The 26,082-nt window shown below is 42.0% G+C and overlaps 1 protein-coding gene across 2 annotated transcripts in view; it reads left to right on the top strand.

Moving 5' to 3' along the window:
* The window catches only part of TAF4B (TATA-box binding protein associated factor 4b), a 125,989-nt gene extending 112,591 nt beyond the window's left edge, over positions 1-13,398 (top strand). The window contains exon 15 of one of the 2 annotated variants that reach the window (XM_032603620.1): positions 13,303-13,398. In XM_032603620.1, the coding sequence (XP_032459511.1) occupies positions 13,303-13,311 (9 nt within the window). In that variant the 3' untranslated portion in view covers positions 13,312-13,398. Of the gene's footprint in view, positions 1-424; positions 2,147-13,302 lie in introns of those variants that run through there. The other variant, XM_032603618.1, reaches the window with a different exon arrangement.
* The last annotated feature ends 12,684 nt before the right edge of the window (positions 13,399-26,082 follow it).

Here is a 26,082-nt window from a genome sequence, read left to right as displayed (position 1 = left end):
CAGAAGACCGCACACATTTAAAGTGTGTAATCTGACAGGTTCTTACATATATACACACCTGTGAAATCGTCGCCACAATCAGAATTATGACCACAGTCATCACTCCCGAAACTTTTGTCTAAGACCTTTAAAGAGGACAGTCTGCCCTGTGATGTGCAGCAAAGAACGGATTGAAGTGGAGAAGTCAGTTAAAAGGCTGTGGCCATGGTCCAGGTGAGAGAGAGTGACTGAGGCCATGAACTAGGTGTGCTGGCCATGGGCCTCCCCCAAGAGCCTGGGCTGCTGGAGGACAAGCTGCATCATGCTATTACCTCCAGCACCTACCCCAGGGGCCAGAGGCTAGCAGGCTCTTGCTGAATTGACAGGTTCTCTCTTTATGAAAGATTGCTTATTTTAAACTTGCTTCTCCCTTTACTTTGTATAGGGTTTAAAAGACAACCTTTTTGCTTCTGGGACATCCAGCCTGACAGCCACCAAACAGTTGCTTCGTCCAAGAATCACAAGAATCTGCCTCAGGGACCTGATCTTCTGTATGGAGCAGGAGAGGGAGATGAAGTATTCCCGAGCTCTGTACCTGGCCCTTCTGAAGTGACCATGGCCCTCTCCATCCAGATCCTTGCTACTTACTGCCAAAGAAGACATAAAGAGCGGTGTCACATGGTCCTGAGATTTCAGTTTCTGGAAAATAATCACCGATAGGGAAGACCATTGTTTACAGTTATATACTTTTATTAACTCTTATGTATTCCATTAGGTTCTTAATGACTAGGAATCAGCTTCTAAAAATAGGTTGTGAAGTACGGTTTATTTACACAGAAGTAGGCATATGCCTACCTACGTGTTTAATTCCAGCAAGGCTCTGTTTGTTACTCCCTGCTTCATTTGCCAAACTATTAATAGGTAAGGCGTCTTTCCCTAGTACAGCCTGCATTGAGATGCAGGGGGAAGAAAAGAAGGGTCACCACTTACCAGGAAACTATGTATTTCACCCTACATGGAACCTGACTCAAAGCATTAGGTTTTCTGGACTGGAATCAGAAGTTGCTTAGCAAGTTATGACAGTTGCCTTCTGTGGTTGAAGGTGACAAGCCACAGGGTAAGGCCAGTGGTGGCTTTTGTCGGCTGAGTCCCATTGTTGTTAAAACATAGACAAATGGAGATAGTTTGTGCCTGAAGTTGCTGTTCCCTGGTTCACCTCACCACCAGCGATGGAGGGAAAATGAAAATGGAATCATAAAACAGGAAATATGCTGTATACACCTAAGAGGGGTCAGTGGTCGAATTGGAACTCCGAACCAACCAGTACATGTTTTGTTGACAGGAAAAAAATCACAGCCCAACCAAAAAGGAAAATGTATCAAACATTTTCAAATTACAGTATTTCAAAAGGAAGAAGTTATTCTTTGTTTTGTGTGCTGCTTTAAATCTCAAGAAGGATAGTTTTATAAACTCCTTTAGTTGCCCTAATTTTTAAGCATCTTGTTGCATTAAAAAAAATCATAATTGCTGATTAGAAATTTTTAACAATGGGATTCCATTTTGGATTCTGTACTCAAAAGGTAAGGTCAGCATCTTACTCTTGGAGATCTTGGCTCTACATATATTATGAGAAGCATGTTATATATACTCGTCTGAGGAGGAAGCTGACATTTTGCAACGCAAACGCTCTTTTTTTTTTTTTTTTTTAATTCCACTTTTGTGGTATGTAGCTGGTGAAAAATAATAGCTGTAGTTAGAATCACATACAGAAAGAATGCGTAAATCCTCCAAAGAAGGCTAAAGAAAAGAAAAAAGGGAAAGCTGTGCTTCTTAGAAAAAGAATTCAGGGGAATAAAACCTCAAGTATGTTATTCTTCATCCTGTTCTTCCCATCGGGACTGTTATGGCCGTATTCTATACTGTAGTAAGTTTCAAATTGGCCACATTTTCTGTTTCAGCGAGTTATTATGTAAAAATGCTATAAATTATGTGTATGTTAAAAGAGTCCTTTAAGAAGAGATCTATACCTAAAGTTGTTTTTGTATATTTAAATGCTTAGCTTTATTTTTTGGTAAAGTGCAGCACACTCCCATATTTGTGTGTAATCTTATGGATCAGATGTTTAAAATTATTTCAAATACTTCATTAAAATAATTATTTTATTATAAGAATAACTTTGCTCAGTCACTGACTTTGGAAATATCTCTGGAAGTTGGCCCCTGAAGCTGGGGGCAGGGCAGTAGATCTTTCTTGGCTGGGATTGTTACTTTGGAGTGTGAGCATTTGGGTTCCAGAAGCTCACTTCAGATCCAAGTTCCTGTATCACTTTCTTTGAAATAGTTGTAAACTTGCATGGTACTTGACTCACAATGAAAGCTACACATATTCATTACAAAAGCTTCTCTTGCCCATCAAGGTTTTCTTACAAAGGTATTCTTTTTCAAAATTTATCCTTAATATACATTTTTAAACTTTGTGTCCTAAAGTATATCTTACACACAAAAGAACAAACACAGTGGACCCAAGGTATTCTTCCACTCAGTTTGCAAAATGATGGCCTTGGGGCCGATTTTGATCTCTAAATGTGTTCTCTGTAACTCACATGGTGCTGCCAGTATTTTAATTCACAAAAATCTGTATTTCCACTTCTTTTGAAAAATTAGAAGATCTGGAGTCACTAGGTGTACCGTCTGTGTGACAGTCTGCTGGAGCCGACCAGTGGCTGTCCACTTCAGATGTGGGAGCGTAAGTTCACCTTCCCTTGCCTGATCCCTTTAAGCACTGAAGTGTGAGAGTCTGCCTTCAATGTTGATCTTAAGTGATGAACACTAAAAGGGGAAAGTGCCAGAAATTCTCCATCTATTTACTGTTTTTTAAGCAATTTTATTGAGGCATGTTTTACATATAAAATTCACCATTTTATCCATTTAATTTTAATATGACCGATGGACCTTTTAAATTGTTTCCTCCTGAATATCTGTAAGATTCTTCTCCTCTTAAAAGAAGCGAAGTTTAACATTCTTGTAAAGCCTATATTTCTTTTTCTTTTTCTTTTTCTTTTATTGAATGAAAGATTCTTTAAATTCTCTAGCACTTTAGTGCTTTACAATATTCAAGTTTCACACACATGATTTCATATAATCCCATACTAACCCTTTTTTCCCTACTCCTGTAATGCCCCTCCCTCCTTCCCTCTCCCCACTGGTAACCACTAATTTGTTCTCTATATCTGTGAGTCTGCTTCTTTTTTGTTTTATTCACTAGTTTGTTGTATTTTTTAAATTCCACATATAAGTAATATAATACAGTATTTGTCTGACTTATTTCACTTAGCGCAATGCCCTCCAAGTCCATCCATGTTACTGCAAATGGCAAAATTTCATTCTTTTTTATGGCTGAGTGGTATTCCGTTGTGTGTGTGTGTGTGTGTGTGTGTGTGTGTGTGTGTACCACATCTTCTTTATCCAGTCATTTGTTGATGGAAATTTAGGTTGCTTCCATACTTGACAATTGTAAATAATGCTGCTATGAACGTTGGGGTGCATGTATCTTTTAAAATTTGTGTTTTTGTTTTTTTTGGATATATACCCAGGAGTGGAATTGCTGGGTCATATGGTAGTTCTAGTTATAGTGTTTGGAGAAACCTCTATACTTTTTTCTACAGTGGCTGCACCAATTTGTTGGGTTGGCCAAAGAGTACCTTTGGTTTCTAAGTAAAAATAAAAGACACATTTTTCATTTTCACCAAGAACTTTATTGAACAACATATTCACCCTTTTGTTCCACTACCTTCTGCCATTTTTCAGGCAAGTTCAAAATTCCATCTTCCCCAAACCTTTTATCTTTTTTTTTTTTTTTTTTTTTTTTTTTTATGCGTTACGGGGGCCTCTCACTGTTGTGGCCTCTCCCGTTGCGGAGGACAGGCTCCGGACGCGCAGGCTCAGCGGCCATGGCTCACGGGCCCAGCCGCTCCGCGGCATGTGGGATCCCCCCAGACCGGGGCACGAACCCGTGTCCCCTGCATCGGCAGGCGGACTCTCAACCACTGCGCCACCAGGGAAGCCCCCTTTTATCTTTTTGAGCAAAGAACTGTTCCAGGTGCTTTTTACAGTCTTCCAGGGAATTAAATTTTCTTCCATTAAGAGAATTCTGTAACGACCTAAATAAATGGAAATCCGAAGGTGCAACGTCTGGTGAATACGGCGGATGAATCAGAACTTCCCAGACAAGCTATAACACTTCTTGCCTGGTCATCAAAGAAACGCGGTCTCGCATTATCCTGATGGAAGATTATGCATTTTCTTTTGACTAATTCTGGATGCTTTTCATCAAATGCTGCTTTCAGTTGGTCTAATTGGGAGCAGTACTTGTCGGAATTAATCGTTTGGTTTTCCGGAAGGAGCTCATAATAGAGGACTCCCTTCCAATTCCACCATATACACGACATCACCTTCTTTGGATGAAGACCGGCCTTTGGTGTGTTTGGTGGTTCATTTCGCTTGCCCCTCGATCTCTTCCATTCCACATTATTGTACAGTATCCACTTTTCATCACCTGTCGCAATTTGTTTTAAAAACGGAACGTCTTCATTACGTTTAAGTAGAGAATTGCATGCAGAAATACGGTTGAGGTTTTTTTCGCTTAACTTACATAGAACCCAAACATCAAAGTGATTAACATAACCAAGCTGGTGCAAATGATTTTCAATGCTTGATTTGGATATTTTGAGTCTGTCGACTATCTCCCGCGTGGTGTAATGTTGATTGTTCTCAGTTAATGTCTCGATTTGATCGCTGTCAACTGGTCTGCCCAACCGTGGAGCATCATCCAGCGAGAAATCTCCAGCACAAAACTTCGCAAACCACTTTTGACATGTTTGATCAGTCACAGCACCTTCTCCATATACTGCACAAATCATTTTTTTGCATTTCGGTTGCATTTTTACCTTTCTTGAAATAATAAAGCATAATATGCCGAAAATGTTGCTTTTTTTCTTCCATCTTCAATATTAAAATGCCTACACAAAAATTCACTAATATTGATGTCATTTTTTAAATGCATGCTGATATGACAGCTGTCACATACAGTCTAACAAAATTGTTTTCAATGAAGTTAAAGACAACTAAGTGCTACTAGAGCCATCTTATGAAAAACCAAATGAACCTTTTGACCAACCCAATACATTCCCACCAACAGTGTACGAGGGGGTCCCTTTTCTCCACATCCTCGCCAACATTTGTTACTTGTGGGTTTTTTGTTTCTTTGTTTTGTTTTTTGGATGATGGCCATTCTGACAGGTGTAAAGTGATATCTCATTGTGGTTTTGATTTGCATTTCCATGATAGCTAGTGATGTTGAGCATCTTTTCATATGCCTGTTGGCCATCTGCATTTCCTCTTTAGAAAAATGTCTGTTCAGTTCTTCTGCCCATTTTTTTTAATCAGTTTTTTTTTTTGATGTTGAGTTGTATGAGTTGTTTATATATGTTGGATATTAACCCCTTACTGGCCATATCATTTGCAAGTATCTTCTCCCATTCAATAGGTTGTCTTTTCATTTTGTCAGTGGTTTCCTTTGCTGTGTAAAAGGTTTTAAGTTTAATTAGGTCCTATTTGTTTACTTTTGTTTCCTTTGCTTTAGGAAACAGATCCAAAAAATATTGCTGCGATCTATGTCAAAGGGTGTTCTGCCTCTGTTTTCATCTAGGAGTTTCTTCTATGTATTCAGCCTTACATTTAGGTCTTTAATCCATTTTGAATTTATTTTTGTATATGGTGCTAGAGAATTTCTAATTTCATTCTTTTACAAGTAACTCTCCAGTTTTCCCAGCACCATTTATTGAAGAGTCTATCTTTTCTCCATTGTATATTCTTGCTTCCTTTTTCATGAATTAATTAACCATAGCATTGGGTTTATTTCTGGGATTTCTATCCTGTTCCATTGATCTAAGTGTCCGTTTTTGTGCCAGTACCATACTGTTTTAATTACTGCAGGTTTGTAGTATAGTCTGAAGTCAGGGAGCATGATTCCTCCAGCTCTGTTATTCTTTCTCAAGATGGTTTTGGCTACTTGGGGTTTTTTGTGTTTCCGTACAAATTTTAAAATTACCTGCTGTAGTTCTGTGAAAAATGCCATTGGTATTTTGATAGGGATTGCATTGAATCTGCAGATTCAATGCCTTGGGTAGTATGGTCATTTTAACAATATTAATTCTTCCAATCCAAGGACATGGTATATCTTTCCATCTGTTGGTGTTGTCTTCAGTTTCTTTCATCAGTGTCTTAAAGATTTCCGAGTACAGGTCTTTTACCTCCTCAGATAGGTTTATTCCTAGGTATTTTATTCTTTTTGATGCAGTGGTAAATGGAATTGTTTCCTTAATTTCTGTTTCTGATAGTTCATTGTTAGTGTATAGAAATGCAACAGATTTCTGTATATTAATTGTGTATCCTGCAACTTTATTGAATTCATTGATGAGCTCTAATTTTCTGGTAGCATCTTTAGGCTTTTCATGTCATCTGAGAAAAGTGATACTTTTACTTCTTCCTTTCCAGTTTGGATTCCTTTTATTTCTTTTTCTATTCTGATTCTGTGGCTAGGACTTCCAAAATTTTGTTGAATAAGAGTTAAAGCCTATATTTCTTGAAATCTGATTTGAGGTAAATTTTGTCTCATTAAAATTTTGGCAAAAGTTTATTTAGAATTAAAACCATTTATACTAGTTATGTCATAGTTGCAGCAAAAAAACCACAAGCAATATTAGGACATATTCTTCAGAAAAATAAGAAACCAAGATCTCAGGGGGATTAAGTTGGACCTTATACCTAGTTGTACAATGAACCAACTAAATGTTTATGACACTTTAACCTCAGCAAGACTCAGTGATTCTACAGGAAATAAAAGTATAATATATCCTATGTTTGTATATGACCTAGTAGCCAGTTTTTACCTTGTTGTTTTTAGCGTTATTTTTTCAGATACTTTCATATGCCTTGCTGCCCTGAAACAACTTTTTTTTTTTAACATTTAGGCACAGTTTACATCTGATATCAACTTCTTTTTCTCTGACTTTTTAACAACCTCTTGGTATTTTCACATGCATTTTAGCTGTATGGCATTGGTGCAATTACGTTTTCACCGAAGTTATTCCATCAGTTAGAAATTGTTCCAAGTAGAATATATTTGCCATAATTTTCTTTGGGAAACTTTGAGAGACTGCTGTGCATGCAAGAAACCTAAAGTGTTGGGCACTGTGTACTTGGACACTGACTGGTTGGGTGAGAGGAACAGATAATGTTAACAGTTATATGTTTAGAATTTGTGTAGACTTTGCACATTGAATATTTGTGGGAAGAAAATACTTCCAAGGAACTCACTTGAAGACTTTTGACTTTGTTGGTAAAACATGATGAGAGCAATTTTAATGGCAGCTCTTCTCCTTTCAAATAATAAGGTCAGTTTGATATCTTTCTAAGTTCTCTTATAGGTGGTACTGAGGCAATGTCGCCCTGGCTGACATTGTCAACATCTCAGTCTTGCCTCTTACCAGTTGTGTGACCTTGGGTAAACTATTTAATCTCTCTGCCTTTGTTTCCTCATCGGCAAATAAGAGTACCTACCGGTGAGGTAGTTGTGAGAATTTAATGAATTCTTAGAACAGTGTGTCGCATGTAGTAAACACTGTATTTGTTAGTAATGGTGGTTGTCACGGCTGTATCAATTCTGAAAGGCATAGTTCTACCTCCCACCCACCTCCAGTACTAGATTGTATTGATAAAAGTCACTAGTTGAATGCATGAACCTAGTATCTTATTTTAAATAGAATAATCTAAGCTCATGCAAAAGTCTAATGTATTGCATTGAGGATTGGAGGATGGGAGGCTAGAAGGAGAAAAGTATGATACTATAGTGGAGCCATTAAGCAGAGTAATTCTTATGTCCCTAGCTTTGCCTATTAAGTTTCTTGTAGGGTTGGAAGCAGTAATGAAGCCGTGCCGTTATTTTAAAATTTTTAATTGAAACTATTATAGATATTGTGAACAATCAAATCACATAACAGGGCATACCAAAGTAATTCTACTCACAGACCTCCTGAGGTCCTGAGCTCCCCTCCCTAGATTCACTTTTACCAGTTTCATATATCTCTTAACAGACATAGTTTGTATACATATAAGCACATAGTTGTAGGTTCCCCCTTTATTTGCATACGGGAGCATACTGATCTATCCCTTGCCATTCTCACGGTTTCATTATTCTTAATTCAATTTATACTGTGTCCCAGGCCAGGGGTCCTAGTAGAATCTTCCTGTAAATCTTTGGGAAAACAACACTGAATTTTTCCTTGAGGGATTTAGTCTCAGATTTTCTTACTGTTTTGTAAATTTTCTTATTTCACTAGGAGAATTCAGTCATACCTGAGTGTGTGTCAACAACGTTCCTCTACCAAACAGGCATCATGAAAAGCAACAAGGGGAGTAGAGGTTTCCTCTGGGAGGAAGTGGAGAGAAGGAAAGAGGAAAAATCATTTAAAGGAAGAACTGAGTATTCTAGTTGTAATTATAAAGTTTCACTGACAGAACCCTCCCACCGTGAACACTAGCATTGGAAGCCAACCTGAATTGAGGATCACTCCAACCTCTTTTTTGTAAGATTGATACTCTTCATTTAAATGTAATAAGTAGATCATAATAGGGATGATCTAAATTTGGGGTTCCTGAGAATGATCCATGAAGGAATGCCTGATACCAAAATATTCATTTGGCAAATTTGTAAAAATTTTCTGCACTATGGGGAACAAAGATGCATAAGACACAGTCCATGGCCTAGAGGGGTTTTCTAGTCAGAGAGATGGACTCTAGATACATAAACACAAAGTAGCATATACTCCTCCTAAAGAGAGGTGTAAATAGTTTCTTGTAGGTGCCTTTAGAAAAAAAGATGTCACTTCCAAATGGAACAATCGTATTCAATTTCTCACAGAAGAGATAGAATTTGACCTGTGCAATGAAAGGAATGGTTAAGATTTTTTCAAGTCGTATGTTTTAAGGCCTTCTAAGGCAAAAGGTTGGGAAGCAAAAAAAAAAAAAAAGGATAGAGTACTTTTAGGGAAGTAAATATCTAGATCTAGTTTGGCTGATTATGAAAGTCATGTAAGGGAGAAATGGAAAATAATTTTGGAAATTAAGATAGCGGCAACTAATATTTACAGTGTCCAAAATTCATAGATACAAAAGAATATAAGTTCCCTACCTTTGTCTTCTAGATATTTATAATTTTTATTTCAAAGTGATTATAGAAAAAGAGAGTGGTAAGAGTTCCCTGAAACGAACCCCTTACCCACCCAAAAGATTTTCCCTTGATTATAACAATGATATATTCACACTGTATAAAATTTGGAAAATAAAAGACTATAAGGAAAATGAAAAATATAATAATATTCGGTGCATTTCTTTCTATCCTTTTTTTTTCTGTGCTAAATCTGTAGATAGATGTTTTAGATCATGAAGTTGATCCAGCTTTGTATCCTTACCTACACACCATTGGAGACACTAGGGAAAATGAATTGAAACACAGCTAGGAGAATAAAACATCACTTTTTTGAGTTCTGTCTTTTCAAAGTGATGTTGAGGCCATGTTTCTGGTGCCCTCATATAGCATGTGGATTTGTTTAAAACAATTTCAGTCTGCTGCACTTCGGGGTGAAATGAGAGTACCTTTTATGTCTCATCATTACTTGCATTGGGCCTCTACATGAGAAGGTAATGTGGAGGAAGAATTGCCATAATTCTCTGTAAACTATTGAGCAGATTCAAAGCTAGTGTAGGAATGTTATCCATGAGGTTTAGGCTATAGGACTGATAACTTTCCTATTTGTAATCTTAATGGAGGCTCTGCCTGAAGATGAGGGGAAGGTAAGGATTTGCTGGTTGGCTTCTTGATGAAATCTCATGCCTTCGGTTTTCATGTCCCTAAAAAGAAGTGTGAAGTTGTGCCAGCTGGTCGTCAAGAAACCTTTAAACTTTCAGATGGTATGAGTATCTCACTGGGTGCTTCCTGGGAGTTTTAATTGCTATCAAAGTAGACAGTGGTTGCCTCTGCGGCTGAGGAGAGCAATTGAATAAATGGTGCATCATGCCTTTTCCGTGTCTTCTGCCATTATCAAAAAGTGTAAGTTGTGCATGGTGCTGGGCCAGACCCCAATCAAAGAACAATCCAAGCATCCTTCTTGAGGTATATCGAGCTAGTTGAATTTCCCACGGCTTCGAAAACAAATTGCCGCGACTGGGCTGCTTAAAACACAGTTAAATTCTCTCACGGTTCTGGAGGCCAGAAGTCTGAAATCAAGGTGTCAGCAGGGCCAAGCTGCTTCCAGAGGCTCTGGGGAGAACCTTCTTTGCCTTTCCAGCTTCTGGTAGCTTTTAATGGCCTTGACTGTGACAGCAGAACTCCAGTGTCTGCTTCCATCTTCACATGGTCTTCTCTGCGTCTTCTGTGTCCTCTCCTCTTCTTATAAGAACACCAGGCATTGAATTCAGAGCCCACTCTAATCCAGTATGATCTCATCTTGACCCTCAGCTAACATCTACAAAGACCCTATTTCCAAATAGGGTCCCATTCTGAGGTTCCAGGTGAACATGTATTAGGTAGGGGGACACTGTCCACCCCACTATAGGAGCATACTGTATATGATTATATATTCCTGATACTTTATTTTTTACCTCTGACTTCAAAAGTAGTGAAAAACTTAATGGTTGTTAAAATGTAAAGGGGTTGATTTTATGTCTCCCTAAATGGGTATCTTAGAATCTTGTGGTCTGTCAAGATACCTGTCCTCCACTTCTCCCCGCTTCTCTCCTCTTTCAGCTCAGAAGTTCCTAGTAGGTGGCTCTGTTCTGAGAAATGTGTCTTTGATGTGGTTTAGACTGTGCCATCCTGGTGTTTACAGAAGTATATTCAAGTGACTCTGTCTTCAGAAACCTTTTGAGATTCTGAATGCTATGTACATGTTGACTGTTCTTAAGGAAATTCTCCACACTATGAGCAAATCATAAGTTTATTTCTAACAAGTGTCAAGTATTAGAATTTTTTTAATAGAAGTGAACCCAGGTCCTCTCTGCAAGAATGTCAAGGGAGTACAGGCGTACCTCATTTAATTGTGCTTTGCTTTACAAATTGAAGGTTTGTGACAACCCTGTGTCGAACAAGTCTATTGGCACCATTTTTCCAGCAGCATTTCCTCACTTCATGTCTGTGTGTCACAGTTTGTTTAATATCTCGCAATATTTCAAACCCTCCACCAGCAAAAAGATTATGACTCGCTGAAGGCTCAGATGATAGTTAGCATTTTTTAGCAATTAAGTGTTTTTAAATAAAGGTATGTACATTGTTTTTTTTGTTTGTTTGTTTGTTTTTGCGGTACGCGGGCCTCTCACTGTTGTGGTCCCTCCCGTTGTGGAGCACAGGCTCCGGACGCGCAGGCCCAGCGGCCATGGCTCACGGGCCCCGCTGCTCCGCAGCACATGGGATCCTCCCAGACCGGGGCACGAACCCACGTCCCCTGCATCGGCAGGCGGACTCCCAACCACTGCAACACCAGGGAGGCCCCTACATTGTTTTTTTAGACATAATGCTATTGTATACTTAATAGACTACAGTATAGTGTAAACATAAGTTTTATATGGACTGGGAAACCAAACAATTTGTGTGACTTACTTTATTGTGATATTTGCTTTACTGCAGTGGTCTGGAACCAAACCCACAATATCTCCAGGGTATGCCTGTCTAGTCCTGAAATGAGAATGTGCCAGTATATGGAAAATGTCAGTAACTGTTCCTTTCACAATCTGCTTCCCAAGTGCCAACTGTGGACCCAGTCCCATTAAATCAATCAAGTCAGTTGATTTGACACTGGCAGTCTCACTTTTGAGGTGGGAATCTGTATTATTGGAAAAGGAAAGGAAGAAGCAAAGCCCAGAATTACTGGGGAGAGATGCATCACTGAGGAGACTTAGAAATTGGAGAAACATCAAGAATAGTTTTATTGATTTCATCACAGATGCCACCATCAGGCATTAGCCTCTGGACCTGGGAGTTGATAGCAAGTTCTAAATCTAGAGTGCCTAACAGGCAGTTCAGGTTTTTATCAGATTTCTTTTGCGATAGAATATTGAAAAGATCCTAACTAACTTTTTAAAGAATTTTTAAAGAATGTGTATTTTGCCTACTGCAGCTTTCAAAGGCCATCCTCTGTGTGCTTCTTATGGACTTACTGAATAACTAGGCAAACAGTTGGCAGGGGTTTGGGGAAAAGGCCCTTAGATGACGTCTGCATATATTCTAAGCAGAATCCCACAGAAAAGTCTATCGAGTGCAGTCTGTAAAGGTCAAAAAACAGCAGGCTGTGCCTAAAATGCTAACATAGGCTCAGTCATCTACCAGATTCTCAAACTTGTTTTCATGACATAGTCTGTAGTTATCTCAAGGGAGGACTCAGATCTCAGGTTCCCCAGATTAAGTTTTAATCCATCTGTTTGATAGATGCAGAGGCAGATGCAGAGGCAGGCATGGGGATAAGGAGAGAAAGACATCAAATCAAGCAAAATGATAGGACGTTGCATCTTCTCTCTGGTTACATCTGTTTCAGTGTTACTGAGAGATGTCAATTGCTGAGATGCAGGCGAGGTCACAAAGATGAGTGTCTGCAGAACAAGAGGTGATGTGGTCTAGTCTACCACAATTGAGTACAAATCCACTTAGAATCAAGCCACTTACTTGCAGCCCAAGGTTCTCGATATTTCTAAGGCTATTGGAAGGTTAGCTAGTCCAACATTCCGCTAATAAAGGAATTCCCTTCAGCATCCCTGAGGCCTAGGTCCTCTACTTGAATAGCTTCATTGATGGAGACCTTACTATCTTATCATGGAATTCATATTTGAACTATTATTTCTTTGTTTGGTCTTGGTTTGATTTGAAATCTGCCTTCCTATAATTTAACATTTGGGGCCTGCATTTGTTCTCCGAAGTTACATAATAACACGGGTTTGTTGAGCACTGACTCTGTAACGGAGACTGGACCAAACTAAGCATTCTACCGGCGCTGTCTAAATCATCACTCTCACAGTCAGAAAGTGGCTGGCTGTGCACGAAACCCATTTCCTCCTGGGCACGCGGCTAGACTATGTTTCTGAGTGTCCCTGTTGTTGAAAGTGGCCTTGTGCCTGAGGTCTGGCCAATGACATGTAGGCAGAAGTGATGTGTGACATGTCAGAGCTGGCTCATGACAGCCTGCCATGTATGACTTGTGTGCTCTTTCCCTTTCCACAGAGGCCCTGAAAGGCTCGTGAAGATGGCCGAGCCACCAGATGGAAGGAGCTGTGGTCACTGAATCATGGCTTGGAGCAAAACTGCCTGCTAATCAAGGACACCCATTTTGGACTATGCACAAGTGAGAAATAAACATCTAATGTGTAAATCACTAATATGATGTAACTACCGTAGTAGTTAATTGCTAATAACTATATATGTAATATAACTATGCTGTACATATTATGATGTGTAATATAACTATAGCAGCTAAATCAACTAACCCAGATAGCTACTGCTACTATTATTTCTATCTTACAGATAAACACACCGGTGCCTTAAGAGATTAGACAATTTAGTGGAAGTCACAGAGAAAGTCGTAGAGTTGGAGGTCTAACTCCAGAGCCTACACTCTTGATCCTTACACTGAGCTGGGGGGTTGTTGTGTCTTGTTTTGTTTTTGTTTGTTTTTTAATGCTTCAGAGCTCATCTCTGTCCCATGTGACAGCACTTTAAATATCTAAGGATAGCTACCGGTGTCCTTTCCTACACTTGGTATTCCCTTCTGTCAGCTGAAGCGTCCTAGTCCTTTCCATTCTCCCCACATAGATTCCAGATGTCTCAGAATTTTCATTGTTCTCTTGGTCACATTCTACTCTGCTAAAGGCCACATTAAAACTTGGTTTCCTATGCTAAATGCAACACAACAGAAGGGGCTGGGGGCATCGGAGGAGAGCGGGCCCATTCGTACGCTGGAAGTCAGATGGTGGTCGTGTGAACTTGTGGCTGACTAATCACCCCAGGGCTTTTTCACCCTTGCTACTCAGAGAGTAGCCAGTGGACCAGCAACATCGTCTTCACCTAGGAACTTGTTAGAAAAGCAGGAGCTGAAGCCCGCACTCCAGACCTACTGAATCAGAACCTGCATTTTAGCAAGATCCCCAGGTGACTCCTGTGCTCCCTGCAGTTTGAGAAGCACTTGTCTCTCAATTGCCTCTATCAGCCTAAAGAGAAAACATTGCTATGTTCTGCTTGCTTCATTTTGTTAGTTTTGGCCTGTTATGATCATTTAAATTTGATTCTGTTACTCAGTGAGCACATTTGAGTTCAAGTGACTCAGTCAACTCTGCAACCCATTATCCTGCTCAGCCTTGCATCACCCACACGTTTCATCAGCATGCCTTCTGTGTTCATTCAGTTTGCGCATGAATGTGTTGAACAAGACAGGGCTGCTAGGAAATAATGAAGCACGTTTCTGTCTCCACCATCAGTCTCTTAATCAGCACTGACCCTGCTCTGGCCGCCCGGGGTCGTATCTGACTGACAGTGCCGCTGCAGGTCCCCCAGAGTCTTCACGAGCAGCTCCGGTGGACTCGCTCCCTCATATGCACCACCCAGCGCGTGCTGGACCAGCCTGGCAGGCACCTCAAAGAACATGATGATGGTTTGGAAGGTCTTCACCTGCTAGCAGATTCCTAACCCCCAGCACTTCAGAATGTGGCTGTATTTAGAGATAGGGTCTTGAAAGAGGTAGTTACAATGAGCTCATCCGGGTGGCCCTAATCCAATGTGACTGGTGTCCTTATGAGAAGGGAAGATTGGGACACAGGCACAGGTACAGAGGGAAGATCATGTGAGGACGCAGCAGGTAGGCAGTCACCTGCAAGCCAAGGAGAGAGGCCTCAGAAGACCCCAACCCTGCCAACACCTTGATCTCTGGGCTCCAGAATCATGAGAAAATATTCTGTTGTCTAAGCCCCCCAGTTTGTGGTTCTTTGTTACGGCAGCCTTGAGCAATCTACCATCCCATCCCCTCCCCTCTTCTGCCACTGCGTTTTGGTAGAATTGATCATCTGGCTCTGGTAAGATGATCTGAGGTGGTACCTTTCTGTGTGTGTGAGAAACGTGGGCATAAAGGATGCTACCTTTAAAATGCCTCAGGGCTGTTTGTTCCAGTAACGTCCTGGGTGAAGTAAAGGATTGACTCAAAGGGCAAAATCACTTCTAGGGTTACAAGGTACAGAGGAATGTTCAAGGTGTCTGCATTCATGGGCTTTAATCAAAGCTTACTGGGAATCCCAGAATACAACACCCCTGAGGTAAAGCTTCTGGGAGAATGAAAAAGTCATCATCATACAGCACAAACTCCAGCAGCCCTGTCATCTTGTCCCCTCGACGTCAGAATCCCTTTCTCTCGACTCTGGTGCTTCTGACGTTAGTGCCTCAGCTGCTCAATCCCTGCTTCTCCTGCTAACTTTTCTGCTACTGCTTTTGTTCTCTGTTGAGTGCTTTCTCCCTGCACATTTTTACATCTGGGCACAAATCTCTGTGTGTCACATTCAAACCTCCCAAGAGAGAAGAAGTGCTTAGATAGATTAACTGTTCTTCCTTTTGGATATTCATACATTTTGGATAATGATTTTGTGCTAAACTATCTCACAGGTGACTGACTGGCTGGCCTATAGATAGTTGCTCTGGGGTCAGGGGCTAGTCCCTGGGTATAATGTCACAGGTGTAAAGCAAGACAAGATCCCATGTGAGGAAGCGCCCTTGGCAGTGTTGTTTACTGGAAGACTTTAGCATAGCGGGCACGCCCTTGCTACTCAAAGTGTGGTCCATGGACCAGCAGCATGGGCATCTCCAGGAGCTTGGTAGATGAGGAGCCTTGACTCCACCCCAGCGCTGCTCAACCAGAATTTGCATTTTAACAAGATGCCCAGGGGATTTGTATGTGTGTTATAAGTTTGAGAACTGCTCTACCAAGCCCTGTCCCCACTGATTTTTGGTAAATTTGAACTTTTCTGAATATTAGCCTTGCTTAAAACTGCATACCCGTGTGGGTCAGATCAGATCCTAGGAGTTTTAAAGCTGTGCTGAGCCTTAGCCATGCAGTCAGATTCCAGGACGAGAAGTTGAAGACCAGAGAGATCAGTTTTGCCTAAGAGCACAGCACTGGAATGCATTTAATTATGCACAATTGTGTGGGAACACTGGTAACATAAAAAAAATTATTTTCTTATGAAACCCAGCAATACTGAGTCAGTTTCTGAGCCAGATAAACGCAAGAACTGGGCCTAAACTTGTTAAAGCAATGGACAAATTAGCTGGCTGCATACATGACCTGCATTCAGAGGGGTTAGTGCCGTGGAGTGTTGAAGAGAAGTTGGAAGGATTGTCTGCCAAAGAGAAACACCACCGTGCTTCCAGTTACAGGGACCAACACTTGGCTTGGAGAATTACTCCATCTGGTCTTACCCTCTTAGGAGAGATTATTAAAGTCTATCCCATTTCTAAGCAAATTCTCCCACATCTTTTATATTTTAAATTTCCATTTTGATTCACATCAGAATGCCTTTGGCCCACACACATTTTTCATCTAAACAAACACCATGATAATAAAAGCACTTGCAGTAGTGGCACTGGTAGAAATAATAATTAGTACAGCATTTTAGATCTGTATGAATGAGCTATGTATGTCACACGGATATCTAAAAAAATGTGCCATTGCAAATCTTGAAGGTTTTCCCTGATGAATTTTCCATTTGATCCATAAATTGATCTTATAGTTTAAAATACTCTTCTTAGGTTTTGTAGTGGTCACTGCTCATTCAATATTTAGCTACAGAATATCCCCTTTGCAGAGCTTTTGAGGGGGTGGAATTATATACATGAACACTCAAAGGAATGTTAGAGAGCCTGGAACTGGCATCTCGTTTTACAGGTGAGGAGAATAATGTCCATAAATGGTCAGTGGCAAAGCAGAAACGGGCGCCCAGGGGGACAGAGGTTTGAATCATCCAACAGATCGGTAGGGTGTCCCGTGTGGCTGTGAGCTTGCTCTTGGGAGCCTGTGAGCCTGATATTTGGGCATTTGCTTGGGCCACCTGGCAAAATACTTACCCCTGTTCCCCAACGACAGGTCTTAGCTGTGGTTCTTGCTTCCAGGTATATAGGTGTCTTGGTTGTGAATTGGATATACTCCAATGCACTCAACCATTTTCCCTCAATGTGTAGGACTGCTGCTCTTGTCTATGGATTTCTTGCAATCATTGGTTTTGCCATGCATCCAACAGACATATAATTGGTGCCTACTGTGTACCAGGCACTGCATCTCATGCAGTGGGATTCCAGGATGAAGAAGACACACTCCCTGCCCTGGGAGCTCCCTGCATAGAGTAAACAAGATATCTCGGAGGCAGGTGGATGGAACACAGTGTGGTGAGGGTGAAAGATGAACCAAGTGCAGTGGGAGGGTTTTCATTCTTGTTTGCATCTATTTCTTTCACTTTCTACCTTTTCTTTCAGTTTCTCTTCCTTCTTGAAAATGACTAAATATCAAATAGCTTAAGGATAGTAATACCTGGTTTTATTTTATCACACGTCCATTGTACCCAAGCACTGTGATGGGTACACAGAGGTGAACTATGTCGGTGACAGGTGACACACTTGTCGCCAAATAGCTGCATGGGGTGTGCTAAGTGCTGGGACGGGGGGCGTGCAAGGCCCCTCTGGGTACAGGAGGAGGGCCTTCTCTGGGAGGGAGTTGGGAAAGTTTACACTGAAACTTGAAGAATAAATAGGAGTTGCCTAGACTCCTAGGAAGAAGATTGTCCAGGCAAAAGGCAGAGGTCCATGACGTGTCTATATCTGGGGACTTGTTTGTTTACTGAGGCTGGAGCATGTACAGAATGACAGCTTCTATAAGCCAGCTCAGGAGTACAGGAGTCAACCCTCCAATAGTGGCACAGGACACACATCCCAGACTCCCCTGACTCTGGAGCCCTTTAAATGATAATACATTGATGGTACACACACAGGCTTCCTGAGAGGTAAGGCCTGCTTGAATTTAAGCATGAGAGGCCCTCAGCTTTCACATAGTCTCCCTTTTGCTCACCATTCACACCCACACGCCAGCCGCCTCCATCCTTGGGCTTTGGTCTTTCACACATGGCCGGACTGATGGTGAAGCATCTCATGGCGGCAGGCACCATTACCGAGAGAACAGCCAAGGGCTGGCTTGCTTGCTGCCCAGCTGCCTGAGCCCCTGCCTGGTCGGACCCTGGAGCGTCTTTCTGGGGGCTCCTTGGCCCACTCCCACCCTCTCCTTCTCCGTGGTGGGATTGGTGGGAGTGGGTTAGGACCCAGGTGTAGGCTGTCTGCAGACGGCCTCATGTGGGACTGGTCCACTGAGGCGCCGTGTGACTTGTGTTGTGGTAACAAGCAGAAGAGGTGCCCCTTCACTGCAACCTCGGTTCTGGAAAACCCCAGGTCTGGTTAGAGGTATGAAGGTTGAGGGAAGACTTGTGGGCCCTGGCAGCACTGGGCGGGCTCAGCACCAGCAGGGGTCCCCTCCCCAGGCACTGGCACCTGGGAGCTTCTTAGCTGCCTGCCAGGTAGTCTGAGCCTGGGGGAGGGAGTGCCTGTAGAAGCCATAATTAGGGATTTTACTGTCTGCTTTTAGCTCCTCTGGAATGGAAATTCTGGAAGTCAGCAGGAGCCAAACTGACTGGGCAGGGCCAGGCAGTGGTTCTCCTGACTGTTGATGGCAGCACAGCCACCTCTGAGTCACAGGCACGGTGAGAGGGCTTAGGTGGGTCCTCTGGGCGCAGGACCCTCGTAAGTCATCTCCTGGAAGCCACAGCCGGCAGGTAGCTTGTGCCATGTAGATCATGGACTCTGGTTAAGCACTTTCAAACGTGTTCTGTAATAGAGAGCCTGGCTGCAACTCCTCTCCTGCTGTCGCCCCTTCTCCTCCTCTGGTCGGTGGTCGTGTGGTGTCCCAGCCATTTCTCCCCCACAGGGTTGGACGCCATCTCTCCAGCTGGAAAACCGAGAAGAGAAGGTCAGTGTTTTTTCCCTTATCATCACTCTGTTGTCCTGGGAGCAAAGCCTCTGGGTGCACAATCAAGATGGGTCAACCTGTCTTACTTCCAGACCCTTCTGTCCCTAGCCAGAGCCCCGGGTTTCCCACTCGGGCACCAACTAAAGGCCTATTAACCAACCATGGGCTCCCTGGTCATTTTATTTTTTGTGGGGTGGGAAGACTAGATTACTGCCTAGAAGCCTAGTCTGTCCATTGTAGGAAGGGCTCTCAGAGAAGAAATCCCTTCCAAATACCACGTAGGCTGCTGACTGAGCCCCAAGGGGGTTACGTGGTGTCAGGTGTGCATTTATGGGTATGAGGGGCGAGGGAGATGATTATCCTGAGACTCGGGCAGCCCCGCTGGTGTGGCCGTCACCATCCAGGCTGGAGGATGGGCCAGGGGATATTACCTGGGGGGTGGATGCCAGGCGGACGGGCTCACAGACCCCGTGTCAGAGGCTGCGGCTCCACACGGCTCAGAAGCACGGAGGTCAGGAGGGTAAAGATGCTTGTTCTGCACCTCAATGTGGGACAGGAGGCTGGCAGTGTCCCTGGGACACACTCCTGGGAGGGTCTCCAAGTAGAGCATCCAGTCAAAGGGCAGAAGGAGGGTCACTGTGACAGTCAGTGCCATGTCTCCCACTCAAAATTGGGATGGGTGGTTTGACACGGAGTCCCTGCAGCTGCTCTCTCCACAGTGTGAGAACCTGAGCGTCCCCACAGGGTCTGCCTCCAGGTCAAGTTCATGCTGCATTTCCTGGCTGCCCATGTTTCTCACAACTCACCCACCTGGATGGCGGAGGGGTCAGAGGGAGGAGAGCCAAATGGGTTATTTATGGTGGGAAAGAGGAAGAACAGGGGGGCAGGCAGATCTGCCTCCCAAGCCCTCAGTGACCAAGCAGCCTGTGCTCCTGGACACCTTCCTCCCCTCTCCGGCCTCTGTGGGTCCGTCTGTGCCAGGGGAGATGCCTACCTTGCAGGATCATTGGATGTCTCATATGCAGATGCCCAGGGCCAGCCTGGGATGTGTGAGACGCCTAGTAAATGAAAAGGTAAGCGAACAAACAGACTTCCTACTAAAATCTGACACCCTGTAGATATTTCCTTCTGACCCAGGACAGCCTCAGCATCAATAATTGCAGCTTTCGGGAAGTTTGATGGAAAAGAATTTGTGACACCCTCCCTGGCAGGAAGCATGGAGTTTGGAAATGTGTCTTTGCACCGAGATCAGAAAGTGTGTGCGGTTCAGAAAGAACTGCACCGGGAGGGGCGGGGCGGGGTGGGGTTGTCGCCTCTGCGCTGCCCCTCTGCAAGCTTCCCGTGTCTACTGCCAAACCTCTTCAGGGTCGAAATAAGCGAGATCGAGCGTGATATATGAAGCAGAACCATGGGAGTGTCTTTTCATCCTGGAGTGAACAATTTCAAACTTTCATCTGATGTTTTTTCAGGGGAGGGGTGGGGAAGGGTCTTAACTCTTAATAAAAGATCAGACGTCAGCATCTCCTGTAGAGCCAAGGCCTCGGGTACTGGACCTGGAGCCTTTGAGCTCCGAGAGTTCATTGTAAACATCAGTGTGGCCAAAACCCACAGTTGAGTGCTGTTTCTGGAAAGTGAGTGGAAGGATGATTTTTTTTTTTTTAATTCAGCAAATAACATGGCTTCTCTCTGTATCTTTACTTATTACGGGCTCTGGCTTTACCAAGCCGGTCAGTCTCTTTTATAGATAAATATGTACCCCTTTTATTAAAACAAAAGCCTCTTAAATGCAGATGGTATGCTTCCTGTTTGCTAGTCCTCGCAGATTCCTTGTTGCAACTGAAGCGGGCGTGTTACTTTGATAGTCGTATGAAATAACCTTAACTTTGCCTGGGGATATTTATAACAAAACATGCAGAATTATTGCACCATAAAGCCTGCTTCACTGATTCTTGCTGATTAAAAACTTTTTTTTTTAAGACTAATGTAATAAAAACCAAAGACCCAACAGCTGGAGCTCTGAGCACAGCCCACCTGGAGCCAGCGGCTCCCCCTCCGCCTTTGATTCAAACCCTGTGCCTGGGAAGCCAGGCCAGCACGGTGGCCCCTTCCCAGAGGCACTTCATGCATCACCAACCTTCCCGCCCCAAGTCCAGGCGAGGAATGAATGGCCTGGGCCTGGGAGGGACGGGCTTGTCTTTCTGCCACGCTGAAGGCCAGCGCCAAGTTTTGCTTCAGGAAAAACTAAGGCAGAGCAATCCCTGGTATTAAGCAAGGCCATTGTACCTCCCCTGTGCCCTGGCAGACAGGCCCAACAGGATAGAGGCATTTTTAACTGATGGTAGGACCTTGCAAGGATAAGAAGTTGGCAGGAACTGACACAACCCTTTCTTCCTCTTTCCAAGGTGTCCATTTACTGGGTACATCCTCAAGGGCACTATGAAATCAGATCCAGTGAGGTTTTCTCCCCTTGGCTGTTGGCCAGAATCAAACTAGTTTCATCAGACTCTGAGTGTAGATGCTACGTGTGTTAATTGGTGCGTTCAGCATTAATTCTCACTTTCTTTGGGGACTACAAGAAGCTTTCCCATAACCTCTCCCATTGGGTGCCTGTCTTTGCGGCCCGAACCACCACCATCACACTTTTCTCTTTTCTCACTTTCCCTCATCCTTCTTCAACCCCTCCCTGGCCACCTACGCATTCACACATGCATAATTCTTAATCCCTCAGAGTCAGAGGTTTCCCTGAAGCTAGCTCAGGTGGAAAACCTGGGCTTTTGCTTTTTTAAAAAGGCATTTTCTTATTTTTGAGGGTGACCGAAGAGAATTACAACACATTCCTCTTAAGCCCAACTGTCTGGAAGCTGGGGCTAAACAGGGATCTCTGTCCTGTAGTGGCACCTCTGGCCACCAATCGCCAATCCTGGGGGACCTTCGCTGTTTTTAATGAGACGGAATAGAATAAAAAGACTCGATTTAGGGAACACCCATGTGCCCAACCCTCACCCTAAATAAAAGGCCATTGCTCTTGCCTGTGGTGTGTCCTGTGGGCTCTCTTTGATCCATCTCCTTCTCTCTCCCCCAGAAGCGATCAATCATCCTGAGGTGTGTGTTCACCATTCCCTTGCTTTTCTTTATGTTTTCATGTATATTGAGTATCTCTAACTAGAATATTCAGTTTGCATGTTTCCGGACTTTACATGATAGAATAATATTCTTCTGCATCTTCTTTCCGGCAACATCAGTCTCCCGAGAAGCATCCTTTTGGCTGCGGCTGTGAAATTGTTCAGTGTCGCCGCTCACTGAGTCCCATTGTATGGTGATATTGATTCCAAAGGACGTTTAGGTTGTTTTCACTATTTCAGACTTTCCTGCTGTGGTATGTACATTCTAGATATGTCTCCTTGTCCGAGACTTGCTCTGGAAGTAAAATGACTGGTTCTAGAATGTGTACATCTTCAGTTTTCCAAAAGTGGCTAGGTCAGTTTCCATTCTGCTCCAGTGTAGTAAGTGTACCATTTGTTTCCTTACCAACACTTGATATTGTTTTTTATCTTTGCCAGTCCAGTGAGCAGAAAATGACGGCTCACTGTTGTTTCAATTTGAATTCCCCTGTTGGTTAATGAGGATGAGTGTCTTTTAATTATGCCAATTAGCCATTGTGAAGCACCTATTGAACTATTTTGCCTGTTTTTCTTAATGGATTTACAGGTGTTCTTTATATGTTTTGGATGTCCATCCTCAGTCAGTTATGTGTTGTGCAAATATATACTCCCAGTTTTGGCTTATCATTTCACTGTCTTTGTGGTGCCTTTTGATGAACAGAAGTTATTAATTTTAACATAGTTAAGTTCTTCAATCTTTCCCTTTAGAATTTGCCTAACTGTGTCTGGTTTTAGGAATCCTTTTCAACTACATTCAAGTTCATAAAGATAGTCTCCTAAATTGTCTTTTAAAAGTTTAATAGTTTTATCTTTTGCATTTAGCACTTTAGTCCACCTGAAATTCTTTTTTTTTTTTTTTAATGGTGTGAGTTCAGGGTCCAGTTAAAATTTTCCCTTCATATGGATACAGCATTATTCCACCAATTTATTGAATAGTCCATCCTTTCCATTGATCTATAATGCACCAAATTCATATCAATATTCATCTCTTTGAGGCTCTCAATTCTGTTGATCAGTTTGTTTCTCTCCAGTACCACACTGTTTTATGCACTATGGCTTTGAATAAATATTGATACCTTGTGATGTTAGTTCCACACTCCTCCTCCCCCATTCTTCTTCAACAGTGTCTTGGCTGCTATGCTGTCTTGTCCATGTAACTTTTAGACTCAGCTCATCAAGGTCCACAAAAACTCTATTGGTATTTGACTGGATATGAACTAAATCTGTAGATGAGTTTGTGAAAAATTGGTATCTTTGTTGATTAAAAGATTTTGATACTACTCTAAACTGTGTTTTTAAAACAAACTTTCTAGCATTTTTTTGTTGATAGATGAAAATGAAATTGATCTTTGTATGTTGATTTTATACCCATCCAGCACCTTTGATAAAATTTCATCAATACTTATACTCTTTCTGATAGATTTTTTTTTTTGTGGTACGCGGGCCTCTCACTGTTGTGGCCTCTCCCATTGCGGAGCACAGGCTCCGGACGCGCAGGCTCAGCTGCCATGGCTCACAGGCCTAGCCACTCCGTGGCATGTGGGATCCTCCCGGACCAGGGCACGAACTCATGTCCCCTGCATCAGCAGGCGGACTCTCAACCACTGCGCCATCAGGGAAGCCCTCTGATAGATTTTCTAGGGTTGTTTTTGAAGACAATTGTATCATCTGCAAATAACAACAGATTTGCTTTTTCCTTTGCAGTCTTTACAATTCTTACTTTTTTTCTTGCCCTCCTCTATTGGGTTGAATCTCCAGTACAAAATGGATTAGAAGTAGTGAGAGCGGACACATTTGTCTCGTACCCGATATTAAAAGAAATACAGACAATGTTTTACCATATGATGATGTCTGTAAAGTGATGTCTAGGCTGAAGAAGTTCCTTTATGTACTTAGATTACTAAGAGTTTTTTGTTTTTTTTTTAAATCATGAGTAGTACTTTAACAACTACCTTTCTTTTTACTTTGAGAAGATGACTATTCTCCTTTAATCTGTTAATGGAGTAAATTATATTAACTGATTTTCTAATATTTATGACCAACTAGGTCATAAATGATTTTATACAGTACTGGAATTTGTTAGTGTTTCTGTTTATCTCTTGTTGCATAACAAACTACTTCAAAACTTAGTTGATTAAAACAATATTCATTTTATTTTATTCATAATTTTGCAGATCAGAAATTTGGACAGGACTCAGCTCAGGGATTTTCCTGCTTCATATGGACTCCTTGAGGTCACTTGGTGGATTTAAGCTGGCAGATGGGCTGGTCTGGCGGGTCCAAAACAACCTCATTCATGTGTTTGGCGCTTTGACAGAAATGGCTGAAAAACTGGACTCATCTGGGACTGTCAACCACAGTGCTCTCATGTTGCCTTTCCACCTGGCCTTCTCACAGTAGTCTTACTCCTTACATGGCTGCTCAGGGCTTCCCAGAGGAAGTTTCTAAGAGACTAAGGTAGAAGGAGGTCATGCAGTGGCACATCTACCACATTCTATTGATGAAGCACTTTTCTAGAAGAAAACGGAAGGAATTAGACTCTACCTCTGAATGGGAGAAGTCACACAAAAAAGTGCAGTCATCTTTAATCTGCCATCGTTAGCTAGCCGTTTACTATTTTTACATCTATATTTCATAAGTGAGATTGTAACTTTCTGCTACTGTCCGTGTCTGCTTTTGATACCAAAGTTCTGCCAGCCTCATTTAAATGAAATGGTGAGTCGTACCTACTTTTCTCTATCTTAACATAATTTGAAACTAGTTTCATTTCTTGAATGTTGGTAGAACTTGCTGGTAAAATCATCTGAGCCTGGTGTTTCCTTTTTGAAATATTTTCAACTATTATTTCAATTTATTTAATGTTTAAAGGACTATTTGAGTTTTCTATTTTTTCTTGAGTCAGTTATATAAAATTATACTTACCTAGTAATTTGTCCATTTCATGTACATTTCCAAGTTTATTGGTATGAAGTTGTTTATATTAACCTCTTAAATTGTTGTAATGTCTGCAGCATCTATAATTATGTCTCATTTTTAATTTCTGATATTGTTATCTGTGACTGCCCCTTTTCTTGATTAATCCTGCCAGAAATGTATCCATTTTATTAGTTTTGTCCAAAAACAACTTTTGGCTGTTGATTCTCTCTATATTTTTGTCTTCTATTTCATTAATTTCTCATCTTTATTTTCTTCATCTCTCTTTGGGTTCATTCTATCTTTTTCTGTCTTCTTAAGTTGTATGCTTAGCTCATTAATTCTATTATAAATTGTTTTCCTTAGCTTCTTTGAATCACTGGTTATAAGCATATTTTAAAATTTCCAACCATTAGGAAGTTATCTTTTTGTTATTGCTTTCTCATTTAACTGCATTGTAATCAGAGAATGTGGTCTGTGTGATATCAATACTCTAAAATCCATAGAGACATTTTTTTTTTTTTTTTTTTTTTTTTTTTTTTTTTTTTTTTTTTTATGCGTTACGCGGGCCTCTCACTGTTGTGGCCTCTCCCGTTGCGGAGGACAGGCTCCGGACGCGCAGGCCCAGCGGCCATGGCTCACGGGCCCAGCCGCTCCGCGGCATGTGGGATCCTCCCAGACCGGGGCACGAACCCGTGTCCCCTGCATCGGCAGGCGGACTCTCAACCACTGCGCCACCAGGGAAGCCCCATAGAGACATTTTTTGACTCAATGTGTTATCACTGAAAATAACTTACATTCTATAGTTGTTTGGTATAGTTCTCTATAAATATATGTTAGGTCAATCTTATGGTGCTGTTCCAATCTTCTATATTTGTACGTGTT

Source organism: Phocoena sinus, chromosome 14, assembly GCF_008692025.1.
Source record: "Phocoena sinus isolate mPhoSin1 chromosome 14, mPhoSin1.pri, whole genome shotgun sequence".
In the NCBI taxonomy this organism is placed as follows: domain Eukaryota; kingdom Metazoa; phylum Chordata; class Mammalia; order Artiodactyla; family Phocoenidae; genus Phocoena; species Phocoena sinus.
This window is presented reverse-complemented; position numbering and strand designations above follow the sequence as displayed.